Here is a 24,410-nt window from a genome sequence, read left to right as displayed (position 1 = left end):
GTACAGTTCATGTCTATATATTGTTCTACCACATTTTTAAATTTTAAAACTGTTATGTGAAAATATATCAGTATAAAATTTAATTTCAGTACAAATTATAGCCATGTTCAAGTTTAATTTTTGAAATATATTTTTCTGCTAAGGTGTAGACGGTTCAGCAGGTATCCCTGTTCCGGTGCCAAGTGATGTAGTACCAAATGTACCAATTCGAAGGGACTCTGGTATTGGAGAAGAACAGGTTTTAAGTTCTGACTTGGCTGCTGGGAATGAGGCAAGACCTGAGATTGTCAGTGCTGGCCCAGATGCAATGAGTGAACTGTTGTCAACCCTTTCCTCAGAGGTGAAGAAGTCACAGTCACAAGAAAATAAAGGTGAAATTGGAAGTGAATCTGAAAGTAAGACCGCATCTTCTATATCATCTGGACCACATGGCAAAAATGTCAGTGTGAAGGACATCCTACGAAGTCTAGTGAATACACCTGCAGATAGTCTCGAGGCAGATATGGCACTCATAGGACCAGCCTTTTTAGGAGTTATTGGAGATTCAGCAGGAGATTCATCTGTACAATTCCGTTCTTTTGACAGGTAACTATATAGTTGTCACACTTTTAAGGATTTACATTTTTTGTTTTCATTTTAAATTATGCGGTTCATGTGAAAAGGTAAGAAACCTCCAGGCACCTAATATTGGAAGTGCCATTGCATTGCAGTCTCACTAGACTACTGCCTTTCAATAGTGGCATAATGTATGACAAAAGTATTTTTTAATGCAGAAATTCATGCACACTGGGTTGAACAGTACAATCAAACAAATCTGTACAGAGTGCAAATAAAGCAGACAGAAACAAGACCAATAAGATACGCCGACAATAACTTCTGTGTTCAAATTTGGGGCCAAAAGCCATTGACAACACAACTTCACCTAGTTGCATTCCTGCTGCTCACATATTTTCTTCCCTGCTGCCCACCCTACTTTCATTTTGGCCTGTGACCTACCCTTTCCATGTAGGTAAGTCAGGAGAAATTACATAATGGACGTTTGGAATAACACAAATAATATACGTGTTAAAGGTAGTAATGGGAGAGAGTTTAATACTTGTACTAATCTATCGAATGAATGGACAAAACATTATTTCCTCTGACTTCCTGTAAATAATACCATCGGACAAAAAGTCTGCATAGCACACCACAGACAGCATGTTTTATTACAGGTACAAAATATCTTAAAAAGTTCTGAGTCGAAACTTAAAATTGATGAGCATATTCCAATTTTCAAAGTTTCTTAAACAAATAACAATTAAATGCTGAATGACATTTAACAATATAATTTTGTAATCTACAATATGATTTTGTAACCTTTAAGGATGGGGGACTTTAGTGGAGAAACTAGAGAATCTGAGATTGTTCTCCTTGGAGAAGAATATTTTAAGGAGTAATTTAATTGAGGCATTCAAAATTATGAATCTTCATTTGCAGAAGGGCTTGGAAACCAGAGGGCAAGGTAATTAGCAGAAAAGTAGAGGGGTATGAGTTTTTATTATGCCACAAGTTCTTCATTTTTACATGTGATGTAGGCGTCACTTACGAGGTCAATATTTGTTGCCCATCCTTAATTAGGAGCAGCGTGCTGAAAGCTTGTGATTCCAAATAATCCTGTTGGACTTTAATCTGGTGTGAGATTTATTACTGTGCCCACCCCAGTCCAACGCCGGCATCTCCACATCATCCTTAATTGTTCGTGAACTGAGTGGCTTGCTCAGCCATTTCAGAGGGCATTTAAGAGTCAACCACAGTGCTGTGGGTCTGGAATCATATTTAAGCCAGACCAAATAAGAATGGCAGATTTCCTTCCCTAGATGACATTAGTGAACTAGATGGGTTTTTATGGTAATCAAAGATAGTTTTGTGATCACCAGTACTGAGATTGGCTTTATATTTCATGCTGATTAATTGAATTCAAATTTCACCAGCAGTTGTGGCAGGATTTGAACCCAAATGTCTGAGCTCCAGTGATATCACCACTTTGCCACCATCTCCCCAAGTCACGATGATCTGGGAATGCATTAACCAAAACGGTGGTGGAAGGCCAATTAAAAATCAATTGGCTATATTGTTGAAGAAAGATTTGCAGGACAGTGAGTTTGGAACTAATTGGTTAGCTGATACCAGGATGATGGGTTTAATGGCTGCCATCTATTCCATTTTTCTGATTCTATAATATATTGTTCCCTGATTCAATGGTCAAGATAAAAATTAGATTATCATTCTCCCCACACAGATGCCCCAGATGAATTCTAGTCAAATTGTTTGTCTGGTAGTGCAATATATTGCTTCTGTTGAACAATTAAGTGCCACAATAGTTGCATCAGCATGTCTTTGCCAATGTCTGCCAAATGGAGCAGCTCTGTAAAATTCATAAGTTACTTCACAATTGCTCAGCCTGTAATAGCTGCACAAAATATTTGTTGCCCAACGTGATAGGATTTTAAATATGCCTAATTTCACAAAATTTTGCATGAAAAACTGCTGCAAAGACCATTTGATGGTACATAATGGGGCGTTTACAGCTCATAATGTTATTGTGCGGAACAAATCCATCAGATTCTGTTGAAATCTGCCCTATATTTGTGGTAGTACTCTTGTCTTGATGTCAGGTGTAACAGCAATCTTTGATGCTGGTCAATTCTTAGCAATAGGGGACATATGATGCAGAGGTCTTTTTTTAGGGTTCTTTTTTGGGATTCTCTCAAGGGCTATATTTTGATTCTTGGGAGGTTACTTTTTGGTTGCCATGGGCTATTTGAAAGGAAAGTCTTGATTAAAGGATATTAAAAAAATAGGGAACTTGGTGCTGGATAGGCAGCCAAGCATGGAACAGCTATTAAACAGGTTCCCTTCATTTATCCCATCTGCTCACCTGTCTTCCTCCTCCAGTGGCCGATATTAAAGCAAACTCGAAGGTCAGGCTCTTCTGAATCGACTGGATTCCTAGCCTTTTCTGCATGTCAAACCTTTGCAATGACAGCCAAAAAATCTTGTATGCAGACAGAAACTTTGACAGCAGAAACATTTAAAAGGAACAAAAAATACCTACAATATTTTTCTCCCTCTGTGCCAGATTGCTCTACTTCAAAATTGACTCTCTCAATGATTAATTGGACAAATAGAGAAGAGGAAGAAAGCCGCTGGAAAGGATCTAACTTTGTGTCTCTTTGTTGTTTAGTTATTGTTTTTACAACAGTAGTTTATAAACTTGAAAACCAGACCCAGGAAGAGACTCTAAAAAGGGAAAAATAAAAAATATTGTTGAAAGATTGGATATTCATCTGCATCAATAAAGAAAATAAACTGTAATGGTAAAATGAGCAATATTGCCTCTTATCCGCACTCTGTCTCTAGTGTTGCCAATCCTCCAAAATTGGTCTGGAGTCTCTAATTAATGAAGAATTATTTTTTTTTGCCATTTTCTTTGAACATTTCTCTTCATGAAATATAAAAATATTGAAAATGGGCAGGGGTGGGAGGGGAGGCTGTATGGCTGACCTTCAAGCATTATCCAATTGGATAATGCACCTTTTTGCTTTGACATAGGAAGGCAGTGCATCACAAAGATGGATGTGTTGGCTGACTAATGGCAAGAATATGGGGACAAGTCATGTGATGGAACCTCCAGGAAAACATTTGATCACAGTTGGCAATCCAACCTCGCCCTGAGTGGTGGTGTCCTTCCCCATTCCCCTCTCCTGTTCACTGTATTTAACTATCTGTCATGCTGGCGTTCTTTCTTTTGCTGGCTCTCTCACACTTGCGAAAAAGATTATTTACATTCAATTCTCCGCCTCCCCCTTACCCATGCTGCTGCTCCAGCTCATCCAACTGCAGCTTCCCTCCTCCCTACTCTGGCTGTTCCTTGTTTCTCGAGGAGTAGCAAGAGCAGGATGTTAGTGCGTGAAATTATTCAGTTCCAGTAAGATTGTATGGGGAACTTTTCTTGAACTTTTCACTCCATCTTTGCTTTTTCATGGGCTAATTTCTGTCGTTTCAACACTGAATTTGCTTGCTGCCCATATGTATTTTGAACTCTGGTATGATGTCAAAACCACTTCCACATCAGATACTGGGAGTCATTGGTATTGAATAAAGTAGCCAAGTTCACTGCACCTTATCATTTGAATGTTTTCTCAGTACAATTGGTATCAATGAGTTCAACAGTCAGTTGAATGTCTTAATCCAACTATCATATACTGAGTAACACAGGAAACATTTTGGCCCAGAATTTGCTGGAACAGGGCATCTTGTGTTGAGACCTGTGAATTGAATTGGATTGTTTGCTTTGCCCGACAGCTCTAATTATTTTCACGCTGTAAATAATATGCTGCGATCTGTGAATCACCGCAAATTACTGGATGATTTGTGCCAGTGCATTGTTAGCTTCACAAAAAATAGCCCATGAGTAGCAGGAAAGTTGCACTGTAAAATCAAACTAAACTTGCTGCTGGAAGTTAGGACAGCTGTTTAATGGTGCAAAGACCCTGTTAATGAATAATTTCCAATTGCCATTCATTTTGAAACCTGTTAGCAATTTATTAGTTCTGCATATTGTAAGCGAGCAGGATAAAGTTGAGCTGACTTAACTGCTTGAACTAATGTTAAATTACACTACATAAGTCTCAGCTTGTTAAGATTTAGAGTTACGCCGCATTGTCAAAATGTATGGGTCCATTAATTTGCAGGTAACTAACATTCTCCATGTTGATTATAGAACACAAGAATTAAAAAATCTGGAATAAAAGCCAAATACTACGGATCCTGGAAATCTGAAATAAAAACAAAATGCTGGAAATACTCAGCGGGTGATATATGTGGAGATGCTTTATTTCCATTGATGCATTTAGACCTGCTGCGTATTAACGGCACTTCCTGTTTTAATTTAAATCTGAACCCTGGATAGGAGAGGTCTTGTAGGTTTGTGTGATGTTCCAAAAGCAAAAATCTCGAAAGCTTTGTATTTTCCTGTATTCAATTGGGTAAAATGTTTTATTTAAGTGATATTTTCAAGCTGCCACTTCAGAGAAAAAGGACTTGCATTTATAGAATGTCTTTCACGACCACCAGACCTCTCTCTAAGTGCTTTACAGCCAATGAAGTACTTCTGAAGTGTAGCCACTGTTGTAATGTAGCACATGTGGCAGCCAATTTGTGTCAATCTCTTATTGTATTTTTAAGCTTTAATGGCAATTACATTGTTAAAAAATGATGGGCATTTGTACACTTAAAAACGGGGATCGTTGGGGCACTGGGGTTGGAGTAGTATTGACTATGAAAAAAAATTGCTGCATCTTCATTTAAACCACAACCAGTGTGGGTCCTACTAACATTTATAGCAGAGGATGGTTGGCCTAAAGGTGAAGATTGGAAACTATGATACCTTTTCAGGCAGAAGATTATTATCGGAGCTACTTCTGAGAAGAATGGCTGAAACCAAGTGTTAAACATCAGTTTGATTTTTCCCATTTATTCTATGAAGCCGAACCTTATGACCAATGAAGTAATGAAATGGATATATGGACTCGGGTTACATCCTTACCAAAGGAAAAGCAAGTTTAGACTTGGCACCTTTGCTTCCCACCAGGTGCAAAGTATTTTCTAGAGCTCGAGGCTCATCATTTGGACATAGAGGAAGGTTTGAATAACCTCTTAAAGTTTATGGTCAAAATATATAAGAATGGTGACCTGTTGAATGCATGTGAGGCATAGTCAGATTTAGAAAATCTCCTTGTTGCCACACTACGGCGCCTGCTTGGGTACACTGAGGGAGAATTTAGCATGGCCAATGCACCTACTAGCATGTTTTTTGGGCTATGGGAGGAAATCAGAGGACCCAGAGGAAACCCATGCAGAGACCATGCAGACTCCACACAGACAGTGACCCAAGCCAGGAATTGACCTTGGGTCCCTGGCGCTGTGAGGCAGCAGTGCTAACCACTGTGCCACCATGCCGCCCATAAACTCGCAACTTCAACCACCACAGTTTTAGTGCTATAAAAAGTAGCACAATTGAATACTCAGTTAATGCCCACTGCTTGAGCACAACTAAACACAATAATTTCACTTTGTAGCTGACTTAAAAGTGGCATTACACTTAATCATATATTGGTAGGTGAATGCACTGAACATTGCAGGCCAGAAAGAACAAAAACTAAGACATGGCAATGCTGAAAATCTAAAATAAAAGCAGAATATCTGGAAATAGTGGATCAGGTAGCATCTGTGTCGACAAGGAAAAAAGGTAGGATTATTGTTTTGAGTCGATGACCTTTCATCACAATGATCTCTGTCTGTTAGGGTTAGAGAGTGAAGAAGAAGGAACAAAGGAGTTCATGCTCCTGTTCACTATTCAGTAGCTCTTTTTAACAAGTAAGGTCAGTATCGAACATAAGCAGGCTTTGGTGCAATGCCTTTATAGTTGAATAGCATATAGGCATACGTCAAGGTTCAGACATGAATGCCTATTTGGGTGGCTACCAGATGGCTGCAAGTTAATTTACAGTATGGATTAAGGGAGGGAGGGAGGAGAAGTTAAAAATAAATGGTGATATTGGTTGAGGTATTCTAATGGATCCGTTGTTTCTAGAACATAGAGCAAATAGCGAAGCTAAAAAAGTAAAACAATTGGATATGTTCTGCAAATTTTGGCCAACAACAATGTTGGAGTCCTTAAGAGAACATTTTTGAGCCTAATAACTACAGTTTCAAATGAATTGTTATTTACAGCTGTGTTGCAATGGTGATCAACTATGTTGTTCGTACTTTAATCGTTGATCGGCATTGGAAAATATTTTTCTATTACATGAAATCAAATATTTGCAATGCTTCCTTCATATTACAGATTTTCTAAAATGCCGATGGAGAAATTGCTAGTAGTTTATTGGGGATTAGGACACAATGTGTTCACAAGAAACTTTCCATGTTCAGGTACCAATATTGTATGTTAAGTTTTGAATCTGGTTTTGATTTAATTCATTGTCCAGAACTAAGAGCATTACTTGGTGAGTCAGCAAGTTAATGTCTCTTCGGAAAAGACACCTTGTTAAATGGCGACTCCATTCAGTAGTCTGATAGTGTAATATCTATGGGAGTTTCAAGACATCTCTCTGATCCTGCATTTATCTAAGGAATGCCTTGTCAGAAATCCAAATTCTCCTCATATCTTAAGGATTATCAACTTCTACTGCCAGCCATAGCTGGAAAACGTACAGTAACAGCTTAGTAAGTGCCGCCTGCTGAGTCTCTTCTTTCTAGTGGACTTTTAAACAAGGTATATCTTGGTTCAATCCCATACCAAAACTTTGTTATCTGATGTGGAGATTCACATCATTGGTGAATAGGTGCTGGGTATGTGATGTTATCTTGATGGAGCCTTATTTCTTGTCTGGTCTTTCTGTCAAGTGCTATGCTTGTTTCCAGCCACCCATGTTTCTGGAGCAGACCAGATGCAACGATCTAATTTGAGTGTTTAGAAAGTCAGTACTTTTTTTTGCCCACACAACACAATTCTAGCATTATGATTACTTTGGAAGATTAGTTATCTTAAAGCCTGTGCAATGCTTGTAGGAAATTATTTATTTGATTAGCATATAAAATTTTAAGCCAAACATTTCACTTGGAGGAAATCTCAACTGTACTGAGATTGTTACAAACATTTTAACATTAAGGCTGCTGATTCTATAAAAGGAGTTTGTAAGCTGGAGTTAAAATAAATGTTTCATCCTTTTATAGTAATATATTCAATTGTAGCCAACAGGCAAGTGTTATTCATTTATGGCATTTGAAAAAAGAGTATAATAGATTGTAGTATGCACCTCGAACGTTGAATGGTTAATGGTGCCTTAGGCAGGATTTGTTAATGTTTGAATTTATAATGTTGTAATTCTATTAGCTAACAACCTGCCTGCCATCTCCAACATTTTTTCTTTGTATGAAATCAAACTACCTGTTTCCTGCATTTTCTATGCAGCATGTGGTACAGAGGCTGTCATGATATACTGTCTGCCCCATTTGTCATTGTGCCAGACCAGGAGACTGAATGGAGGGAGGCTGAACAGATGAGTTAAGGGCATACTGTTATAATCATTTTGATATAAAAATAATCTGAGAAGAGGAGGTGGTTAAATATTTTAGTAATTAAAAAAATGCATGCTTTTTACAAATCGGATTGTTCTTTATATTTGAAACTAATTTTAAAAAATCATGAATAACCTTCCTATTCTTGATTATTGCAAATTTTGGGCACCACATTACAATTTTCCAAGATTGTTCATTTTCATAGCCACTGGATAATATAATTTCAAATCTCAAAGGCTCAAAATTTGATTCCTTTGCCTTAGATTACAATGTTTCATCTTATCTAAACCAGATAAGATTCTTATTGGAAATGCTCTGTTTTTGAAGTTCATTGTTCAACACACTGGTTGAGTTGAGGGTGATTGTGGAAATTATGCAGTTTAGAAGGCCACGTTTTTTTCAAAATCCTTTATGCATGCATGTTAAGTATTGTGGGTGACAAGCTTCACTTTCTTTTAATTTCCAATATTGCTGTAGCGCACAGTTCAATTGATTTAATTCCTGCAGTGAATGTTTTATCCAATTCTTGTAAAAGTAAATATGATCTATGTCATGACAAAAAAATTAAACAGAATTGGGTTGCACTAAATGCTTTTGAGGCCATCTCAAATGTGGAAAATGCAATCTGGACCATGATTGTTGCTTTTTTACAGGCACGAGAAACCTCATAACTTATCCCGCTTTTGAATGGCTCAGCACAACTGAAATACTGTCTTTGTCTTTGAAATAGTGTTATTATGAATGTGACTTCCTGGAAAAGAACAACTATTCCAAGCTATGATATTTCATACATACAATTTCTTTTTGACTTTGTGTTCTACCTAGATTAACACTGCACAGCATTAATTTGTATACTGGTTATGCTTGGAAAGTTGACTAAATATATGGCAAATTTATGTAGAACTTTGCATTGGTTTTAGCTACTTCATATATAACTAATTTAATGATTGTGTGTAAGCATTGAAGAAATCAATACACTACATGGAGTAGATTTAAATTTAATAGTTTGTGCACAGATTTAATTTTAGGATAGAGTATATTCCTCATCCCCTGTTTTACGAATGATATAAAATATTGTTAATACATTTCCTAATGTTTGCTGAACACCTTGCTTCGAATTAGGAATTGTATAGCATGAACTTGGTAATTTTACATTGTTAATGAAAACCAAAGCACATTATAGTTTGTAGAGGAAGGTCGGGCAATACTGATGGCCATTACAAAAACAGAAAATGCTGGAAAATCTCAGTAGGTCTGACAGCACCTGTGGGGAGAGAATAGAGCCAACGTTTCGAGTCTAGATGACCCTTCCTCAGAACTGAGAGCAAAGAGAATCAGTGGAGATTTTCCAGCATTTTCTGTTTTTTGTTTCAGATTCCAGCATCCGTAGTATTTTGCATTTATTTTAGTGATGGCTATTACTTGATCTCACAACTCTGGAATTCAATGAGAAAGGTGACCTCACCAAATGTATTTGGTTAGCAACTTTGGGGAATCTTTTTATGCCAACCACCGCAACCATTGAAATAAATGTTGTAGTGAGATTTTGTATTTATCTTTATAAACGTAAACCACATAAATTGCATGTTGATTTAAGTCCTGTCTGGATTTACATTTAACACCTGGTAATTAACAATAAGCTCTGTTGTGGCAGTCGGACATTTGTCAACTTTAAGCATTTACCCAATTAAGTGGATTTCTGTGCCAATAAACATGAGAAAAAGCCTTTATTTTCTCACTCATCTGGGAAATAGTTGAATACAACACAGTACCCATTAGTTGCTGCTTGATTGCACTGGTTTTTCTGGAGCGTTTCCCCTGATGTTGGCATAACCAGCACAAAAGATTGCAAAATTTAAGCGCAAATTACATTCAATGTAACTTGAAGTTTTGCGATCTTGTGACTGTCCCATTTCTCTATGTGCTGCCCAGAATCCAAGAAGAGACCATCAGTTTTCACATATACATTGGCAATGTCTACCTCTATCTCACTGCTATCTCTTTCAAAGTACCACTGTTATCAGATTCCCTGTCCAACATCCAGGACTGGATATGCAGAAACTTCTTACAACAAGGCGTTAGGAAAACCAGAGCTATTAGAACCACAGAAAAGTTACCGCACTGAAGGAGGCCATTCAACCCATCTTGTTCATGCCAGCCCGAGGACACTCACCCTTTCTAATCCCACGTTCCTGCACCTGCCCATAGTCCTGTCGCTTACAGCACTTAAAGTGCAAATGCGTTTAGGGCCTCTGTCTCCATCACCACCTCTCTCCAGAACAATTATGTCCTTCCTATAATATGGTGACCAGGACTGCGCACAATACTCCAGTTGTGGTCTCACCAGTGTTTTATACAATTCCAACATTACATCCTTACTTTTATATTCTATATTTCTGCCAAATTCCATGTGCCTTCTTTATAATCTTGTCTACTTGAACTGTTGCTTTAGGGACCTGTGTACTTGTACGGCAAGATCTCTCACTTCATCTACCCTTCTTAATATATTCCCAATAACTGTTTGACTTGCCTAAATGCATTACCTCACACTTCTGTGTTAAAATCCATCTGCTATTTTATCGCCCACTCCACTAACCCATCAATATCGTTTTGTAGATTATAATTATTTTCTACACTATCCACAACTCAACCAAACTTTGTGTCACCTGAAAACTTTCCGATTGTGCTCCCTAAGTTCACATCCAAATGGTTAATATATAACACAAACAGCAAGGGTCCCAACACTGAATCCTGTGAAACACCACTTGAAATAACTTTCCATTTGCAAGGGTATCCATCGACCATTACTTTGTTTCCTGTTACTAAGCCAACTTTCGATCCAGTTTGCCACATTACTCTGTATCCTGTGGGCTTTTACTTTTCTGATCCATCTGCCATGTGAGACCTATTATCTTCAGACCTTGCCAGTGTCTGTTCCCTAACCAGTGACTCCATCCCCCTCTTTGGCAGCTGTTTGAGACTGAACTAAACTGTTCGCAACCTTGATGTTGTATTTGCCTCCAAGATGAGCTTCCAACTGTGCATCTGCTCCACCAATGAGGCTGTTTATTTCCACCTTGAGAACATCACTGGAGTTAATTCCTGTCTCAGTTCATATGCTCCCCATTCATTCCAATTAAACAATGCATTTATTTTGAAATTCTCATGCTTGTTTTCAATTTCCTCCATGGCCTCAACCTCTCTGTAACCCCATCCAGACTTATAATCCTCCAAGATATCTGTGCTCTTCCAGTTTTGGCCTCCTGCTCATTCTTGGTTTGAATTGCACCACTGTTGGCAGCTATGCCTTCAACTGCCAATGCCCTAAATTCTAATTTCCTTCCTGAACATCTTTGCCTCTCTGCCTTTCTTTCCCCTCTTGATATGGTCCTTAAGGTGACCTCCAGTGCCTCTTCATGTGGCTGGTTGTCCTATTTTATTTGTGCTTCTGTCAAGTGCCTTGGAACATTTTACCACATTAAAAGCAGTGTTTTAATTAGATGTTATAGTTTCAAAAAAGTTGTGCAAAGAGCAGGCCCCACATTACGCAAAACTGGCCACAATCCCACGTTAATTAAACAGCATTGCCCATTTTTGCTAGTTGTGCTCATCTGCAAATTTTCAAGTAATCCATTTTCAGCCTTATTATTCAAACTTAGCACAAGTTCTCCAAACAAACTTTTAAATGACTCTTTTAAACACTGTTCTGTTATCCTGGTTTAGGCGGACATTGTGTATGGTGATTTGGAAATGAGTTTGAGCAGGGAGTAGAGTAGGAGAAAGGATTTCTCAAAACCAGCGCAATTTGTTTTGGGATCACTGCGCTCAAAGCAGAAGCTCTACACCTGTGTTTTTCAGGGAATGTTTGGCGAAACAAAGGACCAATATATTTTTTTTGGCCAGTATTTTGACGGAATCACTGTTAGAAAGGGCCAGACTGTTTATTAATATAACCAGTGAAAAACACAATGTAGTGATAGATTATTGAGCATCTTACTTGGCCTCAGTTTGCATGTCAATTTTTTATCTTCTCTGCTATCCTGTATGAGTTTGGAAGATTGGAATGATTGGAGCACTTCAGTTGGTTCATGGAGATAATACAGGAACCCAGGTACTTTGGCGTTCTGGATTATAAAAGTATGAGAACATAAAAAATAGAAGCAGGAGGAGAATACGTGGCCCATCAAGTCTGCTCTGCCATTCAGGATGATCATGGCTGATCTTGGGCTTGAACTTCACTTTTCTGCCTTCCCTTCATACTTATTAATTCCCTGAGAAACCAAACAAAATCTGAGGATTAAAAAGATTTACAACTTTTTGAGTGAATACGTTCCTCCTCATCTCAGTCTTAAAAATTCAGCTCCTTGTACTGAAACTGTGCCTCCTTTTCTAGATTCCCCACTTTGAGAGAATAACATCTCAGTATCTAGCCTGTCAATTCATAATGTTGAATCTTTCAATGAAATCACTTCTCATTCATCTGAACTTGAGAGAATATAGACCCAGTTTAATCAGTGCCTCAGCATGGGACAACCCCCTCATTGCAAGGATGAATTGTTTGAACCTTTGTTGTAGTGCCTTTAATACAAGTATATCCGTCTTTAAATGTGAAGACCAAAATTGCATACAGTATTCCAGATGTGGTCTCATCAAAGCCCCAAACAATTATAGTGAGACTTCTTTATTATTCTACTCCAATGCCCTTACAACAAAGGCCAACATGCCATTTGGTTTCCTAATTGCTAGCCATTTGTGGTAATTAGTCATAGTCCAAAATAATCATAGACATCTCTCTCTATTAGAGCGATAATTAGTTATATATTTTGATGGATGTTTACCTTGGTGAGCACCACTTCACATCAAGCATGGGCAAGGTGAGGAGGCAGACCTCCATGAACTACCACAACTGGTCTTGGGATTGAACCCACGATGTGGCATTGTTTTGCTCCAAACCCTAGCCATTGAGCTAATTGAAAAATGTCTTGTTATATCTATCTACATGCTAAATTTTTTATGCCCTTTTTCACTCCTTGTGTGAGTACACCCAAATATCCTCACATTTTCCATCTGTCATCTGGTTGTCCACTCACTTAACCTGTCTATATACCCTCGCAGTCTCTGTGTCTTCCTCATAGCTTGCATCCTTACCTAACTTTGTGTTGTCATCAAACTCAGATGCATTACTCTCTCCATCTAAGTCATAAATATTTGAGGCCCCAGCACCGATCCTTGTGGTACTCCACTAGTCATAGCCTGACAAGTTGGAAATATTCTATTTCTCTCAACTCTGCTTCCTGTCTGTTAACCAGTCTTCTATCCTTGCTAATATATTACCTCCAACTACACAAGTTCTTATCTTGTGTATTAATCTTCTTTAAATGCCTTTGGAACTCCAACTGTATTAAATCCTCAAAAATCTCTTTTAAAAAATTATCATGCATGATTTTCCTTTCATAAAATTGTGTCGACTTGCTCTAATCATACTATGTGTTTCAATTTGCTTTGTTAAGAGTTTAATAATAGATCCCAGCACTGTCCTAATGACTGAATATGAGGCTAACTGGCCTGTATTCTGTTTTCTCTCTGCTTTCTTTCTTGAATAATGGAATTATATTTGCTGATTTTCAATCTGCTGGGACCATTCCAGAACCATGGAATTTTGGAAAATCACAGCTAGTCTGCTCAGTATCTCTGACACTATCTTTTTTAAAACCCTAGGAGATGGGCCATCAGGTCCTGGGGATCTACCTAATTTTAGTCAGATAAGTTTCTTCAGTACTTTTACTCTGTTGATAATTTCCTTGCTCAAATTAGCCCTTGGGTTACCCTCTATTTCTGGTATGTGGCTTTTGCCTTCACTATAAATATTTGTAAATATTTAAATATATAAAATATTTGTTCAACATCTCTGCCATTTCCTCATTCCACATTATCATTTCTCCTGTTTCTGCTTCTAAGAGACCAGTGTTTACTTCACTTTTTTATATACTTATAAAAACTCTTACATCCTGTTTTTATTTTCCTGGATAGTTTACTCGTTTTCCCTTTTTATCAACTTTTTCGGTGGCCCTTTACTATTTTCTAAATATATCCCAACCCTAAAACTTGTAAGCCTCTTTTAATGTAATACTGTGTTTAACCTCCTTAATAAGCTACAGATGGATTTTTCTCAGTTTTTTGGTTTCCAATGGAATATATTTTTTGTTGAATGTTTGCATTGTTTCTTTAAATGTTTCCCACTTTGTTTTACTACCATACATTTTAGTCTAATTTACCCAATATCCTTAGCCAGCTCTCTCCTCATACCTGTGAAATTGGCTTTGTGTAAGATTCTTGTTTGTTATTGGGATATATGGTGTTCCAACTCAATATGGAATTCAGTTGTATTACGATCACCAATTTCCATTGGATCTTTTACTGTTAAATTTCTGATTACCCTGCCTCATTGCACAATACTAGATCTAAAATAACTTTATCCCTAGCTCATTACACAATGTATTGCTCCAAGAAACTGTCACAAAAGCGCTCTACAAACTTATCTTCCAGGCCACCTTTTCCAATTTGATTGGCTCAGTTGATATGAAGGTTAAAGTCACCCACAATTATTTCATTATCTTTGTTACAAGTGCCAATGATTTCTTGTTTAATGCTCTGTCCAATGTATGACTACTGTTGGGGAGTCTATAAAATACTCTGTTCAGTGTTTTCTAACACTTGCTATTTCTAATCGTCACCCATACTGATTATACTTACCGATTTTCTGAGCCAACGTCCTTTTTCACTAATATCCTTAGGTCATCCTTTACTATCAGGATTATCCCTCCTTTTACATCCTGCATATGTTTTTGAAATGTTTTGTGCATTGAAATATTCCCAACCCTGGTCACCTTGTAACCCATGTCTTTGGTTACAGAGATCTGATGGCGATTAGATCTAACCATTTATCTCTGATGCTACCATTATCTTTATGATGTTATTTTGGATGCTCTGTGCATTCAGATAAAATGACTTCAATTTTATTGTTTTATTATAATTCCTTGCATGGTCCTTGCTCTCTGCACAATTACCATTAAATACCCTCTCCCTTCCTTTTCTACTCGGTTTATCTTGATATGCATTTCTATTGAATTAATTTTTCTCTTGAATTCATAAATCTTCGTTCACTTGAACCTTTCTCTGTTTGTTTCAAGCCATTTTTTCCCCCCACTCTGACAATATTTATTGTTGCACTCTTATCCCTTCCTTTCACACTTTAATTACCATTACCCTTATCGTTACCCGTCCATCCTCTTTAACTTTCAAAATCTCCCCACATGTGAACCCTCCCCCAATTATTTATTTTAAGTCCCTTTCTTTAGATCTAATCATACATCTCACCAGGACACAGGCTCCAGGATCATTCAGGTGAAGACTGTCTCAACGGGTCTGCTCTTTTTCTTAGTGTTGCTGCCCATGTTTCAGGCATCAAAACCCATTTCGCTGACATGCATCTTCAAGCCACATGTTCATCTCTGCGTCCTTATTTATTTGCAATATTGTACAGTTGCTTTTTAGAGATGTGCATTTTGAATACATTTTGATAGGACTTCAAGCTTGACCAGTTTGCTTGCGCTCTCCTGGAATGATATCTTTTGTTTGTGTTTGACAGACACAAATGAAGTGACAGTTAGCAGCAGAAATGTGGTAACTTCAGCTATGGCCCTATATATAAAGATTTTTCAGGAATTTTATTAAGGGCGGCACGGTAGCACAGTGGTTAGCACTGCTGCTTCACAGCTCCAGGGTCCCGGGTTCGATTCCCGGCTCGGGTCACTGTCTGTGTGGAGTTTGCACATTCTCCTCGTGTCTGCGTGGGTTTCCTCCGGGCGCTCCGGTTTCCTCCCACAGTCCAAAGATGTGCGGGTTAGGTTGATTGGCCAGGTTAAAAATTGTCCCTTAGAGTCCTGGGATGCGTAGGTTAGAGGGATTAGCGGGTAAAATATGTGGGGGTAGGGCCCCACATATTGTGGTCGGTGCAGACTCGATGGGCCGAATGGCCTCCTTCTGCACTGTAGGGTTTCTATGTTTCTATGTTTCTAATATTTCCAGATCTCTGTTGTGGTTAAGTACTATCTTTCATTACCTTAGTAGACAAAATTGTTAGTAATGTTTATTTTATTCTTTTGTGAAATGTATTGGAATGTTTTATGTTTCTGGCACTGCAAATGTAAGAGATATTATCACCAGTGGTGTTTTGTTCTTTATATTTTTTGTAGAAGTGTTGTAGTAGCTCCTAAAAAACCTCGGATTGCTGTTGGAAGTGAAACTGTTACTCCTGCCACTACAGATGCGGTTAGTGTGGTCTCCACCACTGACACTGGAGAGGACCCTGCTGTTGAAACTACAGGTAAATTTCTGCCATCTTTTGCAGTACAGGTTCTTAAAGTAGATTAATGACTCATGCTGAAACCTGTAATGTAATTTGGAAACTATTTCCAGCAGGCATCCTTGCCATTAAGCACTTGCCTAATATTCATTTTAAGTGATTTGTGTTTAATTTACTGGGTTGAAAAAGAATTGTTAGACTATCATAATTGTTTTCAGGCAGTTCCCGAATGTCCAATAAAATGGGACTTTGGGATTATGTCTGGTAAATTATGCTTGGGGAGACGGTGGTGCAGTGGTATTGTCACTGGGCTAGTAATCCAGAGGCCTCGGGTAATGCTCTGGGAACCTAGGTTCAAATCCCACCACTATGGCAAATGGTGAAATCTGAATTGAGTAAAACAATCTGGAATTAATGATGACTTGAAACCATTGTCGATTGTTATTAAAAACAAAAAACATTTGGTTCACTTATGTGCTTCAGGGAAGGGAATCGGCAATCTTTACCTGGTCTGGCCTACATGTGACTCCAGAGCCACAACAATATGGCTGACTTGTAAATCATCCTCTGATATGATTGAGCAAGCTACTCAGCTCAAGGACAATCAGGGATGGGCAATAAATGCTCGCCTGCCCAGTGATGCCCACATCCCTTGAACAAATAAAGAAAAAATAGAGACTTTAATATTTCCTGCTAAAGTGATTTCTGAAACTATCTGACACTGCCACAATACAACCACCTAAAATGTGAGCTGTTAACATACTATGTTGCAACTTGTTCTCTGTGCTAATAGCAAACCTTTTATGATTTGATGGCATATGTCCTTGATGTTAAAGATCTTTATTGATATCATGATAAATTTGAACCATATTGTGAATACTTATTGTGCAGTAAAATGTAGGTAGATCATTAAAGGTTGATTGCATTTGATTTTGGTACCCACTTATAAATTGCTGGTATTTTACGTCTTTGAATTACCTCAAATAAAATTAATTGGCATACTGTTTTAGACTGATGTACAAAAACTGCATAGATTGCAGCTGATTCCAATTTGAAATATTTTTAAACTTGTACTATACATACACTGACTCTTTTGTTACATTGTTGTTCAAGAATTTTTAAAAAAAGTTCATAGTCCTAACATGGAAAAGCTGTATTTATGTCAATGATGTATATTATTTATATATATAATATATATGATCTTATTGCCATGCACCATTAAAAAAAAATAGTTTTGACACTAAACAGACACCAATAATCAAATTGCTGTCTTTTTAAAAAGCTCAAAAAATAGCAATTTTTCCATGTTTCTATCACACACTAGTGGACCCATTACTAGATTAGTCCCTGATGAATTTGTATAAACAATGGACTTTCTCTAGGAGGATACTAGACAGATGATCTATTTGCATTTTCTTTCAAGTCTCCATGAAGGTCTGTTAAACTGTCATTCAAAAGGAGCCAGTTTATCAGTGAGGGATTAAGAGATAAGTCAATTTGGTTGTACATGTTTGATTGGGCTACTGCATCTGGCCAGATTTACTCATTTTGCTCCAGTCAGTTAGAGCATTCTTTAACTCTGATATGTTTATATTGCAGTTTCATAATTGCAACTTATTTGTTTTCTTGTCTGCACTGCCTTTTAACACATTAAATTAATCAGTCACTATTATGGAATATTTTATTCATAATTTGTGAACTTGAAAAATATAATTTTTTCTTTGTTTCTCTCCCAAATGCTAGCTGCTTTCAAAACTGAACTAGAATAACTCCATGTGTCATACTCGTGCATCAGTTAAAAAGTCAATAACACCACTGTCTTGCTAGTTTTTCAAGCAACTTCAAAAGCCTTCTTTGAGACATTGGGTTAATTATTAAAATTCTGTTTTGAAACCGGTCAAAATGTTGCTTAAGGGTTTCTGTGGAATCTGGTCTGGTAATGCATTTAAAATTGTGGTCTGCTTGCCAAGGGAGACCGGTGCAGCCATTCTGGATGTTTGAACAATAATTTCTCTGATGGCTTAGCAAGTTTATTCAGTGAGTAGCTGATTCATGCAGACCACAAAATTCCCAGATTGGATCCAAGGTTGTGCAAGTTCAGTATTATCAGCTAAGGAGCTAATAGTACTTAAATTCCCTTCAGTAGTCCTCTGGCTTGATGGTTGTGAGAGAGATAGAGCTGTCAATGCGGTTGGAGATTGTGGTGGTATACAATTCTGCTGATGCTGCTACTGGCCAATGACGCCTAATGGATGCTCAATTTTGAGCTGCCAGATCTGTTAATCTATCCCATTTAGCACACTGGCAGCGACACAGTATGATGGAGGGTGTCCTCCATATGAAGCTGGAACTTGGTCTTCATAATGAATGTACAATGATAACTCCTCATAAGATTTTGGGTTTGTGAGCCACAGCTACCTAAAGTAAGTAGTCGAGTGTTTGTAAGTTATTTAAATGTAGTTTATTAAGTATTTAGGAAGAAAACATTTAGATATGACGCATTAGCTTAATAGACAGGAAAGGTATACAACCTGTGATAGTTGAGTGGTTTAGTGATCGAAGGACAAACGGACAGTTGGCACAGTGTGTGTTGATCTCAATAGCTTACAACAGCATCATTCTGCCAATTATAGAAAAACTGTTTGGGACTATCTTACTTGCTCTTTCCTGGTCCATCTTCCATCTGAACAAGGTGACAGCCTGGCTAGGATTTCCACCTGTCTCTGAGCACTTGTTAATATACTTTATTTCTCGGGGTTGGCAGCTTACCCAGTATTAATCACCTGTTCAAAGCATTCTGTCCAATAGATCCAGGACAGGTACCCAAGATGTCAGGGCAGTTCTCTCTCTACCCCTCCCTCTATCACATTCATCATTCTGACTTGAGATCACTGGGGTACGAAGGACACCAGAATGCTATCAGTTCAGGAATATTTTTGGAGTTTAATGACCTCAGTGTTTGGAGTGCAATCTTTGTGACCTTTATCTCTACCTTGACTTGGTCTCTAATTCCTTAGAATTTTTTGATTTTTAACAGAGAGAGAATTAAATGGTGTGCTAGCTAGTTCCATGAGAGGTCATCATAATTCTTAAAAAGAACAATTTCTTCAAGATCCCTATTTCTGAATCAGGATATTATGACTATGGTATTGGATCAATTGATCTGGTCTAGTAACAGGAATGATGTGGAGATGCCGGCGTTGGACTGGGCTAAACACAGTAAGAAGTCTCTCAACACCAGGTTAAAGTCCAACAGGTTTATTTGGTAGCAAAAGCCACTAGTGGCTTTTTATTTGCTACCAAATAAACCTGTTGGACTAGTAATAGGAAAACATGAGTTCACATCCCAGAAGGCTGTTTCGAAGTTTTAAATTCAGTTTATTGCAAAAATTGATTACCATTTCTTAATCTCTCGCTTTCAACATCCTGGGAGTTACCATTGACCAAAAACTGAACTGAACTAGCATATAAATATTGTGGGTAGTAACTTGCTCCCCAAAGACTGCCCACCATCGACAATGCACAAGTCAGGATGGAATACCATCCACTTGCCTGGCTGAGTGCAGCTCCAAGAACACTCAAGAAGCCCAACATCATCCAGGACAAAACAACTCTCTGGATTGGAACCCTATCCACCACCTTCAACATCCACCTGCTCCACCGCTGACGCACAGTGGCACCATGAGTACCGTGTGCAAGATACACTCCAGCAACTTACCAAGACTCCTTCAATATCATCTTCAAAACCCGTAACCTCTACCAACTGAAAGGATAAGGGCAGCAGATGCAGGGGGTACTACAGGAATCTGTGCTCGGACCCCAACTGTTCTCATTATGTATTAATGATTTGGAAGAAGGAACTAAATGTATTATCTCCAAATTTGCAGATGATACAAAGTTGGATGGAAGGGTGAGCTGTGAGGAGGATGCAGAGATGCTTCAGCGTGATTTGGACAGGCTGAGTGGGTATTTGCATAGCAGATGCAGTATAATGTGGATAAATGTGAGGTTATCCACTTTGGTAGCAATAGTAGGAAGGAAGATTATTTGAATAGGTGTAAATTGAGAGGTGGATATTAAGCGAGACTTTGGTGTCCTTGTGCATCAGTCACTGGAAGTAAGCACTCAGGTACAGCAGGCAGCAAAGAAGGCAAATTGTATTTTGGCCTTTATAGCGAAAGGATTTGAATATAGGAATAGGGATGTTTTACTGCAATTGTATAGGGCATTGGTGAGGCCACACCTGGAGCACTGTGTGCAGTTTTGGTGTCCATATCCGAGGAGGGATGTCCTTGCTATAGAGAGAGTGCAGTGAAGACTTTTCAAGGCTGATTCCTGGGATGGTAGGTCTGTCATGAGGAGACAGTAAATTGGTTAGGATTATATTCATTGGAGTTTAGAAGAGTGAGAGGGATTCTCATTGAAACATATAAGGCTCTAATAGGATTAAACAGGGTAGATTCAGAAAGAATGTTCCCAATGGTGGGGGTATCCAGAACTAGGATAAGGGGTAAACCTTTTAGGACTGAGGTGAAGAGAAATTTCTTTACCCAGAGAGTGGTGAATCTGTGGAATTCAATACCACAAAGTAGTTGAGACCGAAACATTGTGTGATTTCGAGAAGAAATTAGATATAGCACTTGGAGCTAAATCGATCAGGATATTGAATTTGATGGTCAGCCATGATCGGAGAGAATATTTGATTAAACTGAACCAAAATCAACCTGATGACTAATGAAGAATCAAGCCTCACAAAAATTCTAAAGAAGCACCATGTTGTGTTTGATGGAGAACTGGAGAGTATGAAAGACATCACAGTTAAATTGAAGATTACAAAAGGAAGCCAAGCAAAATGCTTTAAGGCAAGGATGGTACTCTATGCTATCAGGCCAAAAATGGAGGCTGACTTACAATGACTTGTGAAGATGTGAGGCTTGGAACATGTCAGCATTGGTGAATGGGCCACGCCAGTGGCACCAGTCATCAAGAAGGATGGATCTGTAAGGATTTGTGGAGACTTCAAAGTCACCCTAAATCTACTATTATGTGTGGAGCAGTACCCATTAGCCCACATCAATGACCTCTTTGTGGGTTTGGCTGGAGGCTGACATTTTAGCAATATCGACCTAAGCCAGGCTCACTTACAGATGAATGTAGACCAGAAGTGACTATGACAATAGTGACACACAAAGACTTGTTCCCTTACCAAAGAATGCCTTTTGGTATCTCATCTGCTCCTGCATTGTTTCAAAGAGCAATGGGTCAGAAACTGAGTGGAGTTCAGTGTTGTCTGGAAGACAACTTAGTCACTGGAAGAAACGAACAAGGAACATCTGTGGAATTTGGATGTCACTCTTCAGAGATTAGAAGACTATGGACTGAGTCTGCAAGGACAAGTGTGAGTTCTTCCAATCCACCATTGAGTACTTGGGCATGTGATTGACACCACAGGCTTTCACAAATCTCCTTTGATGGTGAAGGCACCTGCACCTTTGAATAGTTGCCATTCTTCCTTGGATTGTTGAACTACTACAAAACATTTGTTTCAAATTTGGCAACCATTTTAAAATCATTGCATAACATCTTGTGCCAGAACAAGAAATGGTAGTGGTTGAATCAGTGCAAAAATCTTTCATGCAAGTCAAAAGAATGTTGCTCAGATCTGAAGTTCTTACGCATTTTGATCCTATCCTATCCCTACAGTTAGCATGTGACACATCCATTGTGGGGTTGGAGTGGTGGGATCCCACTTCATGCTATCAGGTGATGAGAGACCCATTGCTTTTGCATATCAGTCATTGAACAAGACTGAAAATAATGACACGCAATTTGAAAGCGAATCATTAGGGGTTATCTTTGGAGTAAAGAAATTGAATTAATTCCTGTATGCGATCAAGTTCACACTGTTGACAAGAAGAACAAAGAACAATACAGCACAGGAACAGGCCCTTCAGCCCTCCAAGCCCGTGCCGCTCCCTGGTCCAAACTAGACCATCCTTTTGTATCCCTCCATTCCCACTCCATTCATATGGCTATCTAGATAAGTCTTAAACGTTCCCAGTGTGTCCGCCTCCACCACCTTGCCTGGCAGCGCATTCCAGGCCCCCACCACCCTCTGTGTAAAATATGTCCTTCTGATATCTGTGTTAAACCTCCCCCCCCTTCACCTTGAACCTATGACCCCTCGTGAATGTCACCACCGACCTGGGGAAAAGCTTCCCACCGTTCACCCTATCTATGCCTTTCATAATTTTATACACCTCTATTAAGTCTCCCCTCATCCTCCGTCTTTCCAGGGAGAACAACCCCAGTTTACCCAATCTCTCCTCATAACTAAGCCCCTCCATACCAGGCAACATCCTGGTAAACCTCCTCTGTACTCTCTCCAAAGCCTCCACGTCCTTCTGGTAGTGTGGCGACCAGAACTGGACGCAGTATTCCAAATGCAGCCGAACCAACGTTCTATACATCTGCAACATCAGACCCCAACTTTTATACTCTATGCCCTGTCCTATAAAGGCAAGCATGCCATATGCCTTCTTCACCACCTTCTCCACCTGTGACGTCACCTTCAAGGATCTGTGGACTTGGACACCCAGGTCCCTCTGCGTATCTACACCCTTTATGGTTCTGCCATTTATCGGATAGCTCCTCCCTACATTATTTCTACCAAAATGCATCACTTCGCATTTATCAGGATTGAACTCCATCTGCCATTTCTTTGCCCAAATTTCCAGCCTATCTATATCCTTCTGTAGCTTCTGACAATGCTCCTCACTATCTGCAAGTCCTGCCAATTTTGTGTCGTCCGCAAACTTACTGATCACAGACTGATTGACAGATCATTATCTACCATTTTTGGACCACTCACAGGAATTCTGTCACTGGCAGCAAATAGAATGCAGAGATAGGCACTGCTATTGTCTGCACATACTTATACCATCAAGTATTGACAGTCAAGTCTGGATTATTATACGGATGGACTGTCAAGATTACCACTACCAGGTAGCTTATCAGCTAGTAGTTCATCACATTACTCAAGTGGAAGTATGTCCTATTTTGAACAGGTTAGACAGTATGCCAGTCACCTCTGGCCAAGTGAGGAAGCACTCTCCACAATCCAATACTCAGACGTGATTGACATAGTATTACGAGACAAAGTCTCAATCCTAACCCCTGACTTTAAACCTTACTCCTCAGATTGGAGCTGTCAGTACAGTCAGGATGTCATCTTTGGGGGCTCAGAGCAAGATGAGTGTTCAACAAGTTAGCCCAGGGCTATTGCAGGAAATAGCCAGGAGTTATTTCTGGTGGCCTGGATTGGACATGGAAATTGAAGAGAGAGCTAGAATGTGTTCTTCCCGTAGCAAGGTCAGAAACCTGCCACCCTTAGCACCGCAGCATCAGTGGGAATGGCCAGAAGAGGCTTTGCAATGAGTTCATGTAGACTTTTCAGAATCTTTTGAAGGACGTAGGTTCTTAGTAATGGTCAATGCTTATTCAAAGTGGCCAGAAGTTGTTATAATGAAATCTACTTAATCGGAGAAGACTATTAAGAAGTTAGGAAAAATATTTAGTCGGTTTGGATTCCCTGAACTCGTAAGCGATAATGGAGCCCAATTTCTCTCATACGAGAGAAAGTTTCTTGCAAGAGAATGGTATACAACGTATTAAGCCCACACCAAATCATCCTGCTACCAATGGACTAGCAGAATGTTTTGTCCAAACCATGAAATGTACATTGAGAGCAACCAGGGAACAAGGTTCGCTGATCAAACATCTTAACCAATTCTTAATAATGTATAGGAATATTGTGCATTCTACGACCAAAACCACTCTTGCATTATTAATGATGAAGAGACAAGTACGTTCGGCTTTCGACTTGCTAAAACAAAATAATCCATACAACAACAAGGACAGA

At 38.8% G+C, this 24,410-nt stretch overlaps 1 protein-coding gene across 1 annotated transcript in view; it reads left to right on the top strand.

Moving 5' to 3' along the window:
* The window catches only part of lrba (LPS-responsive vesicle trafficking, beach and anchor containing), a 901,160-nt gene that overhangs the window by 243,315 nt on the left and 633,435 nt on the right, over window positions 1-24,410 (top strand). Inside the window, exons 29-30 of the mRNA XM_078212471.1 lie at window positions 144-585; window positions 16,380-16,510. Of these exons, the coding sequence (XP_078068597.1) occupies window positions 144-585; window positions 16,380-16,510 (573 nt within the window). The remainder of the gene's footprint in view (window positions 1-143; window positions 586-16,379; window positions 16,511-24,410) is intronic.

The sequence above is a fragment of the Mustelus asterias genome, chromosome 1 (assembly GCF_964213995.1).
Source record: "Mustelus asterias chromosome 1, sMusAst1.hap1.1, whole genome shotgun sequence".
Taxonomy (NCBI): Eukaryota; Metazoa; Chordata; class Chondrichthyes; order Carcharhiniformes; family Triakidae; genus Mustelus; species Mustelus asterias.
Note: the sequence above shows the minus strand (reverse complement) of the source record. Positions and strands in the feature narration are given on the sequence as shown.